This window comes from Ranitomeya imitator, chromosome 6 (genome assembly GCF_032444005.1).
Source record: "Ranitomeya imitator isolate aRanImi1 chromosome 6, aRanImi1.pri, whole genome shotgun sequence".
NCBI classification, from domain to species: Eukaryota; Metazoa; Chordata; class Amphibia; order Anura; family Dendrobatidae; genus Ranitomeya; species Ranitomeya imitator.
Genome location: NC_091287.1, coordinates 523,022,477 through 523,036,312, shown reverse-complemented (window position 1 = coordinate 523,036,312; position 13,836 = coordinate 523,022,477). Strand labels below are relative to the sequence as shown.

Below are 13,836 nucleotides of genomic sequence, written 5' to 3'. Positions count from 1 at the left end.
TCAATCTACAGGACTGGTGTATGGAATAGCCGGCCAAGTCAGTGTCGGGCTAGTCACGTTTCGGCCTATAGTCCCTGGTTGACAATTAAAACTATTGTCCAAAATTTTGGGTCATTGAGAGAAAAACGTACCTGTCGGCAATCGTGCAGCAAGAGTGTTACTCGTGCTGTTGGTGGGTTAAGAAACATGAATAGAATAAAATATTTTTTTCAGGCCCGAGAACTGTGCTCTTATACGAGTGCACCTAAAAGTGACTAAAGTGTCACAAAAAAGTGCACTAGAATGTGGTCCGTCATAACCCTCTCCAACAGGAGAATAGCCGACCCCATCCCTCTGAGCCAGAAGGCCACAGCGAGGGTCAGGGGTTTGTAGCCTTTTCTAGCCAAAGCCAAGGAAGACTGAATCTTGCTACCAACATCCGCCCAGGCTGCAACTCAAGCAGAACTAGGAACCATCTAGCTAGGAGAGAGAGGTGAGTAAGGGCTTTTCAGGGGGCTGCAGAACTTGATGGCCACACACTCCCCTCCCCCTAGACCGATAAGGAGAGAACCCATAAGGGAATGAAACTCTGAAAAGTCCTAGTGACAAAGACTAATGTGAAAAGAGTGACACAAATGTGAAAACAACTAAATAATGAGAGTGTTTCTAGAGTAATAGTAGCCGGACCTTCGACAGATGAATAGAATGAAATATTCCCTTTAAGATGGTGTTTTTTTTTCTTGCTGGCTCTGTTACCAGGTATAGAATGTCAGGCATTGTTCTAGGGGTACTGTTTTTATTTCTGGAGACAACCAAGAAAGTATGTTGGCTTTATGCATCCGCCTTCTGAAGGTTGTCATCTGTAATAATGGTAGATGGTACTGTCATGTTTCTACAAGTATTGTTAATGCATATTATGCAATGTAAGTGAGTCCTGCCCAGCGACAGACAGCAGGGTCAGAAGTAGTTGTGTTGGGACTAGCCCACAGGGGAAGAACTTAGAGATAGGGACTGAGTTTCCAGGTTAGAGTCAGATAGGAGTTAGCATCTGAAGAAGTAACAAGTTTGCAGTGCTTTCATGGGTGATCCACAGCATAAAAAACATACAGACAGGGATAGTGAGATCCTGAAGAGAATTACTGATGAGACAGAGTGGCCTTCCACCTTAAAGTGGTCCTTGGAAAGGTTGACGTGCAACGAGAAACCAGAGCTTGCTAGGACTGAAGGTAAAGGACTTAAAGAGGACTGTGAACATGGGTCTAGTGGGGATCTAGAGCGGTAGATCCAGGGTGTTTATAGTCATAGGACTCGGAACCACTGAGCGTGTTCTGTCTTCATACACGTTGATACGGTGTGTGTGATCCGACATACGGCATAAACCACTTCGGTCTCCCAAATAAGCAGACTGTTCTCTGTAGTCTAACTTGTTTATTGGTAAACATGAGCGCGGTAAAACTATAAGAATACAAATGATTTGTATAAGTATTGGGCAAATAATAACATGACTGCAACTAACAGGGAAAGCATACAGGATGATGCAACTTCTATAATAACTACATACAGCAGGTAACCAAAAATCACATTTCCTGTGTACTAGCTGCTATACAGTTAATCACACTCTGTACAACATTACATAGCAAGAACAGGGATAATGGTCTTACCGGATAATCTTAACCGGAATGGCAAGTAAGTGAGGTAGTTCAACACAGCAGATTAACACGTGTGTCCAGGGAAATACACAGAGAGAAAATGGAGTTTCCCTTTCCCATGATACCTTGGTAAATCCCAGAATGCAACACTCTAATAGTTACTGAAAAACACAGGTAATAAATTTAACCACCACTGGGTGGTGCTATAACACAGCAAAACCCAAACTATGGTATTAAACCTTTCTAAAGCTAGATACGAAACCTGACCTTCGCTAGAATGGGCAGAACACTCCCCGCTTGGCATCAACCGATGCCACCCACAGGTTCTTTTGGCGAAAACAGTAAGACAAGTTCCACAACTGGTCTGAGGAATAGTTTACTCTCCCCGGACTTGCCTACTTTGACCTTGACCTTACGCACCTTCCCATCTTTGCTTGGGAGTATCTTAGTGATGAGGCCTAGTGGCCACTCATTACGGTGAGACTGGCTGTCTTTCATGAGAACAACACCACCGGTTTTGATGTTTGGTTTGTCGGTCTGCCACTTCTTCCTGGGTTGTAAGGTAGAGAGGTACTGCTTCCTCCATCTGTCCCAGAAGGTATTGGAGAGACTTTGGACTTGTCTCCATTGTCGTCTGTAGAGGTCCTTGTTGCTAAATTCTCCAGGTGGAGCGCTGAGAACGCTGGCTTTCTGAGTAAGTAACAAGGCAGGAGTGAGAATGGTCGGATCCTCAGAGTCACTAGAAAGTGAAGTCAATGGTCTAGCATTAATAATGGCCGAAACTTCTGCCAGGAATGTGGTCAAACTTTCATGTGTGAGTCTTGCGCTACCTGCTTGCAAGAAGATGGAGTCAAGGATTCTGCGTGCCATTCCTATCATCCTCTCCCAAGCGCCTCCCATGTGAGAAGAGTGTGGAAGATTGAAAGTCCAGGTGCATCCCTGCTCATTCAAGTACCTTTCCACACTGGTGGTGTCTAGGTTGGAAGGAATTTGAAGTTCTTTCACTGCTCCTACAAAGTTGGTACCTCTATCGGAGCGTATGTGCTTCACGGGCCCTCTGATGGCGATGAAACGTCGGAGTGCATTTATAAACCCTGAAGTGTCCATGGACTCAATTACTTCGATGTGGACTGCTCTGATGGACATACAGGTGAACATAACCGCCCAGCGTTTGGCGTTGGCTTGGACTCTTCTAGTGTGCCGTGCAACCACAGACCATGGCCAGAATACGTCCAGTCCGACGTTGGTAAAAGGAGGTTCTGTACTAAGTCTGTCTGGTGGGAGATTGGCCATCTTTGGCTTTTGAGTCCCGCCACGGAGTTTGCGACAAATCACGCAGTTGTAAATGAGTTTACTCACGCACCGCTTTGCTCCAACTATCCATAGTCCAGCAGTTCATAGATTTCCTTCGATAAACAGTCGGCCCTGATGTTTCACCAAGACGTGGTGGTGTTGCACAAGCAGGGTCGTGACATGATGATGTCCAGGAATTATTATAGGGTGTTTCTCCCCAAATTCCACTTCAGCTTCTTGAAGACGACCTCCAATTCTTAACAGCCCATCTTGGTCGATGATTGGATCAAGCTTCTTCAAGACATTGTCTCTAGAGACAGGTTGGTTTTTATTGAGGTTATCTATTTCTTTGGCGTAACATTCACGTTGTATGGTACGAATTATAACGTTCTTGGCATTTCCCATGTTTGGAACGGTAAAGGCAAGCTTGCAGTGGTGCCAACCTTTGCAAGGTTCCTGGATGGCGGGTGACGTTGACTTGTAGGATCGAGCCGCATGAATTAAACAAGCGAGGGCACGAACAAGCGAGTTCCAAGTTGAGAACCTATTGAAACAGTGGGATTTGAGGTGATTGTCTTTAGTCACCGTACGTAGGACGGATACCTGAGGGCGGATTTCTTCATCTGCCTCCGGATCTACCAGCTCAAAGATGTTTGACTCGTCCGTGTATGGCGTCGAACGGTATAAGAATGTTGGGCCAGTAAACCAGGTTGTGTCCTTAAGGTGTCTTGCTTCAATGGATCTGGTTGCGTGGTCCGCAGGGTTGTGGTTTGTGGACACATAATGCCACTGTTTAAGGTCGGTGGATCTCCTGATCCTTAGCACCCGATTGCTGAAGTAGACATAGAAACGACGAGTTTCATTGCAAATGTACCCCAACACTACCTTGCTGTCAGTGTAGAACTCGATTTCTTTGACCTCCAGGTCCATTTCTGTTGAGATAAGCTGAGCTCACTCTACTGCTAACACAGCTGCACAGAGTTCCAGTCTGGGTACTGTGTGTTCACGGAGCGGGGCCAGTTTTGTCCGGCTCATAACAAGCCTCACGTGGCATTTTTCTTTGATGTCAATAGCTTTCAAATACGCCACTGCTGCAATTGCTTTGGTTGAGGCATCGCAGAAGATACAAAGCCTTTGCATCTTGATTTCTGTTGATGGCACAGAAGCATATGGTCGTGCAACGTAGAGACTTGACAGGGCTTCTAACGAGTTCTTCCATCTTACCCACAAGTCTCTTTTCTCACTGGGAAGCGGATCATCCCAATCGGACGTCTCTTGGGTGAAGTCTCTCAACATCATTTTACCTTGGATAGTTACAGGAGTTACAGATCCCAGAGGATCGTACAAGCTGTTCACAACGGACAGGACGCCTCTACGCGTGAAAGGTTTCTCTTCTTCGCTGATCTGGAAGGTGAATGCATCCCTTTTCAAATCCCAAAGTAAACCCAGGCTCCGCTGCATAGGGAGGGAGTCCGTGCTTAAATCCAAGTCTTTTAAATCGGTTGAGTAATCTTGAGAGGGAAAGGCTGCCATTAGTTTTTGGCTGTTGGAAGCAATTTTGTGCAACCTCAAATTGGATGAAGCGAGCATTTCTTGCGCCCTTTTCAGGAGACTGACTGCCGACTCATCTGTGGGTGTGGATTTCAGGCAGTCATCTACGTAGAAATCCTTTTCCACAAAAGATCTTACATCCGATCCGTACTTTGCTTCACCCTCTCTGGCTGAATGTCTAAGCCCATAGATAGCGACAGCAGGGGAAGGGCTGTTCCCGAAGATGTGTACCTTCATACGATATTCCACGATGTCCTTGTAGGGGTCATTATCGCGGTACCAGAAAAACCTCAAGTAGTTTCTGTGTTCTTCTTTAACAAGGAAGCAGTGAAACATCTGTTGTATGTTGGCCATAAATGCTACTGCATCTTTGCGGAAACGAAGAAGTACTCCCAGAAGTCTGTTGTTGAGGTCTGGACAAGATAGAAAGACATCGTTTAAAGAAACACCTTCGTATTTGGCACTTGAGTCAAATACCACTCTTATCTGACCAGGTTTCTTCGGATGATACACGCCGAAAATAGGTAAGTACCAACATTCCTCGGAATCTTGAAGTACAGGTGCAATTTCCGCGTGGCCACTCTGGAATATTCTCTCCATGAAGGTAAAGAAGTGTTCTTTTGTCTCTGGTGACTTCTGCAGTTTGCGTGTAAGGGAGACAAATCGACTGTACACAAGTTCTCTGTTGTTGGGTAAGCGTTGCCTCTGTGGTTTGAATGGTAAAGGTGCGACCCAACTCTTTGATTCATCTCTTACTATCTCCCGCTCCATGATGTCCAAGAACAGTCTGTCCTCTATGGACGTTGCTACCTGGTTGTCTTCTCTTGCCCTGTGGAAAACTGTGCACCCTATATGATCTTCCTCACCATCGCATGCATGGTCTTCACAGGAAGGATCAGCTAACGGACAAGGTGGAAGGGCGTTGTGTGGCAATTCTTTAATCAGGAAACTGCTCTCGCATGGCTGGAAGAGAGACGGGCGTCCATTCTCGAGGGTATTGGTGAGCATGCTGTTGACTGATGTCTGCCTGTGTGCTCCACCCAAACAGACGTCTCCCACAATGACCCATCCTAGGTCAAGTCTCTGAGCATATGGGGCGTTTTGTGGGTCGTTGATCTGTCCTCTAGCCTTGTGGACCTGTAAAATGTCTCTTCCGAGGAGTAAGATGATAGGAGCTCCTTGGTCAAGCTCCGGTATCAGGTGAGCTATACATTTCAAGTGGGTATGATGAGCTGCTACCTCTGGTGTAGGTATCTCCGACCTGTTGTCGGGAATTTGATTGCACTCCAGTATCGATGGCAAGGATAAGCAGGTTTGACCGTCTATAGACTCTACTTTGAATCCGGTCGCCTTTCTCCCCGCCGTCTCGACAGTATCTGCACATGTCTTCAAGGAGTACGGAGAGCCGGGACCAGCAATGTTGAAGGTGTTGAAGAAAAAGGACTTGGCTAGAGACCTGTTGCTCTGATCATCCAATATTGCATATACATTGATTGCCTTATCCTGGCTCACTGGGAATACTCTGACAAGACAGATCTTCGAGCAGGATCTCCCTGCTACAAATTCCTTGCAGATCTCTGTACACTGAGAAGTGACCACTGGGGTGTCAATGTCAGTGTCTGTCTGTTTTTCGGCAGACTCCTCTACTCGTGACGATACCCCTGAGGGTGGTCCAGGGTGTAAAGCCGTGTTGTGTTCCACACTACTGCATTCTGCGCATTTCACACTGGTTTCACAGTTCTTGGCGAAGTGTGAGGTAGTCGCGCAGCATCTGAAGCATATCTTGTTTTCCCTTAGGAAGCTCTTACGGTCTTCTAGAGGCTTCTCCCTGAAGGCTCTACATTTTAGTAGAGTATGAGGTTTCTTGTGTAGGGGGCAGTGTTTGCTGAGATCCTGAGGTTTGTCCTCCTCTGGAGAGGACTTACTTGCCCTGTAAGGAAAACCTGTGGAGGTAACATTAGTTTTGTGTACTGCCACTGGTGTTTTACTGGGTTTTACACCGGAGGCAGTGGTACATGACATAGTGAAATCGAAACTGGGGTCATTTCTAACTTTAGCCTGCTGAGCAACAAAGTCTACAAACACCCTGAAAGGAGGAAATGGCACCTTATGAGCCTGTTTGTAACGGGACCCGTGACTGACCCACTTTTCTTGTAAATTGTAAGGGAGCTTTTGGACAATCGGGTTGACACCTCTGGCAGTGTCCAGGAATGACAACCCTGGTAGGTCACCTTCTGCCTGAGCAGCATGTACCTCCTTATTTGCAATCTTGGGAAAATCATCAATTCTTTTATACAAAGCATTTTCTATAGCTTCTATTGACCCATAACATTCTTCGAGTCTCTCCCACACCATGCGAAGTCCTGTGTGTGGGTACTTTATGTTAATGTTCCTGATTCTTTTGGCGTGTTCAGCTGACTCGTTCCCAAGCCACTTAACCAGCAGATCTAACTCTTCACTACTGGAAAGATGCAAGTCTCTGATGGCGTTCTGGAAGGAGGCTTGCCAAGCTCTGTAGCTTTCAGCTCGATCGGTGAACTTTACAAGTCCCTTGGTCACCAGCTCCCGGCGGGTAAAGAACCTTGCAAAGTTCATAGTGGCTGAGTCAGTGTCAACATGAGCTGGTGTGCTGTTGCCATGCAGTGTGTGTGGTGCATCCTCATACCTGGTAGGAGCTTCTGGCTTAGGAAAGTCTGTATGAAACCGTTCTGAAGCGAATGGTGTCCCTGTCAGTCTGGGAGGAGGCCGTACCTTCTGTTCTGTAAGACGATAGTGGTGGTCGACGTCGTTTCGCAGTATACCTTCCTGCTTCCAGTACGGTGTTTGGGGGAAGGATCTCTGGTAATCTGTATAGGCTGGTTGGTGTAACGGATCAGAGTTGTCTTCAATTCCGGGATGTTCGTGGACATATTCTGAGACGCGTTGAGCAGGGTCCTGACGATCAAGGTCTGGTCCACGTACGTCGCTGTCACGCTCAGATTCGGGAAACTCCACGGCTTCTAAGAACTCAGCTTTGGCTATTGCGGCTGCTGCTTCTTTTTCGGCGGAAAGCCTTTCTAAGGTCGCTCGCAGGCGTGCTGTATCTGCGTCTCTATCGGCTTGCAGGCGGGCTCTTTCTGCTTCTTGCTCGGCTTGCAGGCGGGCTCTTTCTGCTTCTTGCTCGGCTTGCAGGCGGGCTCTTTCTGCTTCTTGGCAGGCTCTTTCTGCTTCTCTATCTGCTTGCAGGCGGGCTCTTTCTGCTTCTCTATCTGCTTGCAGGCGGGCTCTTTCTGCTTCTTGCTCTGCTTGTCTTAACTTTAACTGCATCTCTTGTGCAGCGAAGGAGGATCTTACCTTCGCCGCCTCAGCTTCTGCTCGGGCGAGGGTGACAGACCTTTTCGAGGAAGACTTGCTAGAGCGGCTTGTTTGAGACCTCGTCCTGACTGAGGATGCTCGACTTGCAGACATCGTGTGTCCGTTTGCAGGCTGTAGGACATCTCAGAGCGGGTAGGAATGACTTCAGCGTAGACTGAGACGTGTAGCGCTTGGCGGGCAATATGGCGGCCGCTGCGGTATCTGCAGGCTATGCGGTGAGGTACAAGCGGCTGTGTAAGTGGTCTTGTTATTGCTGGCGTCTAGCCTGGTTTTGCTAGCCTCCGCTGGTATTTAGCTTCTGTTTTACTGGCCTCCGCTGGCGTCAAGAATCCGTTTTACTGGCCAAGCTGGCGTCAAGAATCCGTTTTACTGTTCTGTCTTCATACACGTTGATACGGTGTGTGTGATCCGACATACGGCATAAACCACTTCTGTCTCCCAAATAAGCAGACTGTTCTCTGTAGTCTAACTTGTTTATTGGTAAACATGAGCGCGGTAAAACTATAAGAATACAAATGATTTGTATAAGTATTGGGCAAATAATAACATGACTGCAACTAACAGGGAAAGCATACAGGATGATGCAACTTCTATAATAACTACATACAGCAGGTAACCAAAAATCACATTTCCTGTGTACTAGCTGCTATACAGTTAATCACACTCTGTACAACATTACATAGCAAGAACAGGGATAATGGTCTTACCGGATAATCTTAACCGGAATGGCAAGTAAGTGAGGTAGTTCAACACAGCAGATTAACACGTGTGTCCAGGGAAATACACAGAGAGAAAATGGAGTTTCCCCTTCCCATGATACCTTGGTGAATCCCAGAATGCAACACTCTAATAGTTACTGAAAAACACAGGTAATAAATTTAACCACCACTGGGTGGTGCTATAACACAGCAAAACCAAAACTATGGTATTAAACCTTTTTAAAGCTAGATACGAAACCTGACCTTCGCTAGAATGGGCAGAACAGAGCGAGTAGGGAGAAACTCATTGATCAGGACTGTGACCTAGAAACTGGGCTGTGGTGAAGTAGGGTGAAACAGTGCGCTTCACTGGCCCTGGAGTAGTCTAGAATGGAAGGAAACAATGTGTGTGAAAATTATTTTCCTTGTGAAGGAAATATGCTTAAGGCTGTGTTCTTGATATCTTTTGTACATAACCCTTAGCAAGTTTAGTAAAGTCCCCAGGCTTGACAGGAAATCTCCTTCATTAATTTGTGAAATTTGGGGTCCTGGCCAGCCAATACCATCGGCTAAAGATGGCCTACAAGGGTGCAAGGCCCTCATATTACAACACCCCGCCAGGACCCATGTTTTCCTGTAAGGAGGCAGGGCATTATGTAGCAGAAACTCAGCAATGGCTTCTTGTTATGACCTGGTGGTCAGGACAATAATGGACCTGGTGGTTAAGAGCACACGGAATGACCTGATAGTTACTGATAATATAGGACGAGCTCTGGGACGTGGGAACTCTGCTGACCGCAATCCCTAATCCTATCACGCACACTAGAAATAGCCGTGGATTGCTCCTAACGCTCCCTATGCAACTCGGCACAGCCTAAGGAACTAGCTAGCCCTGAAGATAGAAAAATAAAGCCTACCTTGCCTCAGAGAAATTCCCCAAAGGAAAAGGCAGCCCCCCACATATAATCACTGTGAGTAAAGATGAAAATACAAACACAGAGATGAAATAAATTTAGCAAAGTGAGACCCGACTAACTGAACAGACTGAGGATAGGAAAGGTTGCTTTGCGGTCAGCACAAAAACCTACAAAAAGACCACGCAGAGGGCGCAAAAAGGCCCTCCGCACAGACTCACGGTGCGGAGGCGCTCCCTCTGCGTCCCAGAGCTTCCAGCAAGCAAGACAGCAATAAAAATAGCAAGCTGGATAGGAAAATAGCAAACCAAAGAAAAACAAGCAGGAACTTAACTTCTGCTGGGAAGACAGGTCACAAGAACGATCCAGGAGTAAACTAGACCAATACTGGAACATTGACAGGTGGCATGGAGCAAAGATCCAAGTGGAGCTAAATAGAGCAGCCAGCTAACGAATTAACCTCGTCACCTGTGGAAGGAAACTCAGAAACACCCACCAGAGGAAGTCCATGGACAGAACCAAACGAAGTACCATTCATGACCACAGGAGGGAGCCTGACAACAGAATTCACAACAGCTTCCACCCACGGTTGCTTCACACACCCAATAGGAAAATTCCCGACACTTCCACATGACTTGGGTGAGATTTTTTTCTCTCCACAAGTTTATGGAGCTAAATCGGCATCATTCATACATGCACCACAACTTTCTGATTATAGTGAGTTCCTGATGTGCCCATGCACACCCTGCGTAGCACGCCAGCCCCACTCCACTGTCTGTCTGCCACCTATACCTTGCTGCCAATCTTTCACTCCAGTGCTAACAATTGGGTCCTCGCCCCCGGCCACGTCCTGTAAATTGCCCAGAGCTCCAGTCGTTTTCTGTAATTGCCAACAATCAGTAATGGTCAATCTTTGGGAAAACGATAACTTCCAGTATCTTCTGACTCCTACAGACAATGACATGTGAGAGGTGATTTTTTTTCTGAAAGATTGTGAGCTGCATGGATTAAATCTGACGCTACAAAGTAAGCGTTTCTCTAGTGGAAAACAGTTTCAAAAATTTGTCAAAATTACTTATTTTCAGTGCCCGCTATTAGAGTAATTGTGCGGAATGTCTGAATGCCAACGCTAACAACTACCACCTTATTTTCCTGGCTAGAAAGCATCGACATCTTTACTAGGCATTAACAACTATTTCCTATTTAGTTAATCTTGTACAAAATGTCACATTGTTTTCAAGGTATTTCATTGTTTGCTCTGTTATTTTTCAGGGCTCTCTTAAAGGAACCAAACCCGTAGCTTTCTGGACACAACACGACGTGTGCAAGTGGCTTAAGAAGCATTGTCCGAATCAATATCAGCTCTACAATGAGTCTTTCAGAGACCACGACATAACCGGTAAGTTGATCAGTGATTAATCACAATATACTGGTCATCTCACCTATCCACATATATCTGTTCATGCATTGATTTCTTGTCCAGCATAATGAGACCCCATGCATGCTGACATAAAGGTGTTAACAAGTCTTGTTAGAGTGAAAAATAATATTGAGTCACCTTGGGGGCTACAGAGTAAAAAATTAAAACTGTTGCAATCCCTTTCTCTGCCACAAGGTAGAGATTTAACCTTCTTCACTACATTTTTATTTAACAGCACACCATATGGTTAGGCATGGTATTGCAGGAAATAAGAATAATAATATTGTTGAAATTGATTGACTTTGAATAAATAACCTTTACTGATATTTGAATTGCTTTGTACATAGAGAATCATATGTGCCTTATAGATAAGCAAAAAGATTTGCACTGCCATCATCTGAAATTCGCTTTACTACTCTGTAGCATCCGGATGAGGGCAGTGCGAAACTCCTTGACTGTTATTAGAATGCCGGCATCCTTTTCACCTCTTGCGATTTTTAGGCCACAAAAAATGCACAAAAGCCTGGCATTCAAACTCCAAAGCAAAAATTGTACATCCATTTAGGGTATGTGCATGCTAAGTTTTTTTTTTCAGGTGGATCGGTTCCGTAACCTGCCTAAAAAATGGCTCAATAGATGTAAAAACAAAATGGACATATGCAAATCATTTTTACACTGCAGTGCATATGTTCAGTCTTTTCCACTTCTATGAACTGCTTCACATTTTTAACAACATGCAGCAGTTAAGCAAAAAGCGATCGGACAATTCTTCTGGTGGATTCTGCTTGGAAGCCTTTTAGTATTTTATACAAACAACTAAAAAAATACAAGCATTAAGCCAGGTTGGCAACAATGAAAAATGTGACATTTTCTCCTAAGTTTGAAGATCTTTCATCAAATTTTAAAATTTTTCATGTTGAACTGGACACATGATGTAAAAACTTCTGCAGAGCAGAATAAAATGTTTGCGCTTTTTTATTTCACCTCTCTGTTGGGGAGATATTAGCAAAGTATTTGGCACCTAATGAGTTAACTTTTTGAAGTTCAAGTGGGTGTTATGAGACTATTTTCAATGGAGGCGTGTACATCTACCCCAATCTATGATCCACAACAATCATAAGCACATCCCCAACAAAGCTTAGAGCAGGTTGCTCAGTGTGTGAGATGTATGACAGACAGTCTAATCTCCTGATTTAACCTCATGCATGATTAGAAATCATAAATAACTAACATGTTTCAAATAACATCCCTGTGGGCAGAGGAGCAGCACAGCTGAGTTTAGCTGTGTCACATGAAAAACCCTTCACTAGCTCTCTTCCTCTCCAAGAACTGAAAGCTCTGCTGCACTGCTCCTCTCTCACAATGTCCAGAGATGTGTGAAAATGGCACTTATTGTTAGATTCACCAGGAGCAATGGATTCTCAAAGTTCAAGATCTGGGTGGGCACATGGGTCACGGTTGTTGGTGCAGCAGCTGGATGGAGCTTGTGGAACATGGACAGCTGAGGCACTGGGAACCGCAGGTAGAGAGGTGGAATGCTGGCAAGCAGGTGGGAAATGTCCAGGAGACCAAAGGAAGGTGGGATGATAGAAAGCTGTGACATACGGGAGACATCCAGGAGACCGCAGGCAAGCAGGCAGGATGCTAACAACCGCTGGAAGGCGGGAGATGTCCAAGACACCACAGGAAGGCAGGCAGGATTCTGGCAACCGCTGGCAGACCAAATATTATGGAGCAAGACACAGTCTTAGCAATAACCGAAGTCTTAATAACAAGATACAGGTATGTGTCTTGGTGAACCTAATATAGGCCCGGGCAGATGCTCACATGGGATCACATCAGGCCATCTGCAAAGCACAACGTTGAGCACAACAGAGTCTAGTGGACCGAGGTGAGGGAAGCAAAGAACGGATCCAGGACAGGTGTCTAACACTTATGTCTATTGTGCTCAATTTGTATGGGTCGTATTATATCTCACACACAAGAAGTCCAGAAGAGGCAGCTGCTCCTGTGTGAAATGTAGTGATAGCCCTGATCTCACTGCAGAGTGATTTCAATATATGAATGTGATTACTGACACACTCAGTAACAAGGAGAGCTGATAGAAGGTTTTGTAATGTCACTTAGCTAAACTCAGCTGCACTGCCCCTTCCCCCTCACTGACTCAGGCAGGAAGTTAGACCTAACTCCTATATAGAAAAGAAATTCCAGAAATAATAATCTTATATAGTCAATGAATACAACTAATAATATAACCTTCAAAAATATTTATTGAAAATTATTCAATATTATTAGACTCCCTGACGAAGCGGCAAGCAAAACGTGCGTTGGAGTGGTGTGTGCGGGGCAGGTGGCATCCTATTACTGGTTGGTATTGCACTTAGCTTGAATTGGTATATTGCAATAACCATTGTGGTTTTTGGCACTGATATATTTTGGTGTATTTATTCATTTTAAACACCTTTTCACTAAGTTATAGAATTCAGTTGGTTTTTATATTTATTTAGCACTTTTGCACTTTGCACTTTTTTGTAATATGGTTATAAAATGATTTGGGCTAGAAAATATACATTGTTTACCACTTGAATTTATTATTATTTTCTCATATATATCACATATATCTATTTTAGTTATATGAATTGCCATATATAATTTTTACTAATCAATTTTAGTATGCCCTGCCCTGTACATACAGTTTTGAATGAAATTTTGATCCTCACAAATCGCATATATTGAGTATATTTTACATATATTTTTATTTTTTATTGTTTATATTTTAATAATTTATTTTATCAACATTTAATAAAGGTTTCAACAATATGAATTTTTGTGGTGATATAATTGTGATTTTAACAAAATAAAAATTATATTTTTATCTAAAAGTTGGTCTGATGAATATTTTTTGAAGGTTATATAGGAAGTTAAACCTGTCATATAGATCTCACACTGAGAAAGCTGCTGTAACCTATGGTGGGGGC

At 44.5% G+C, this 13,836-nt stretch overlaps 1 protein-coding gene across 1 annotated transcript in view; it reads left to right on the top strand.

Annotated features, from left to right (window-relative positions):
* Positions 1-13,836, top strand: part of SAMD12 (sterile alpha motif domain containing 12) — an 803,045-nt gene that overhangs the window by 259,858 nt on the left and 529,351 nt on the right. The window contains exon 3 of the mRNA XM_069731810.1: positions 10,711-10,837. Within this exon, the coding sequence (XP_069587911.1) occupies positions 10,711-10,837 (127 nt within the window). The remainder of the gene's footprint in view (positions 1-10,710; positions 10,838-13,836) is intronic.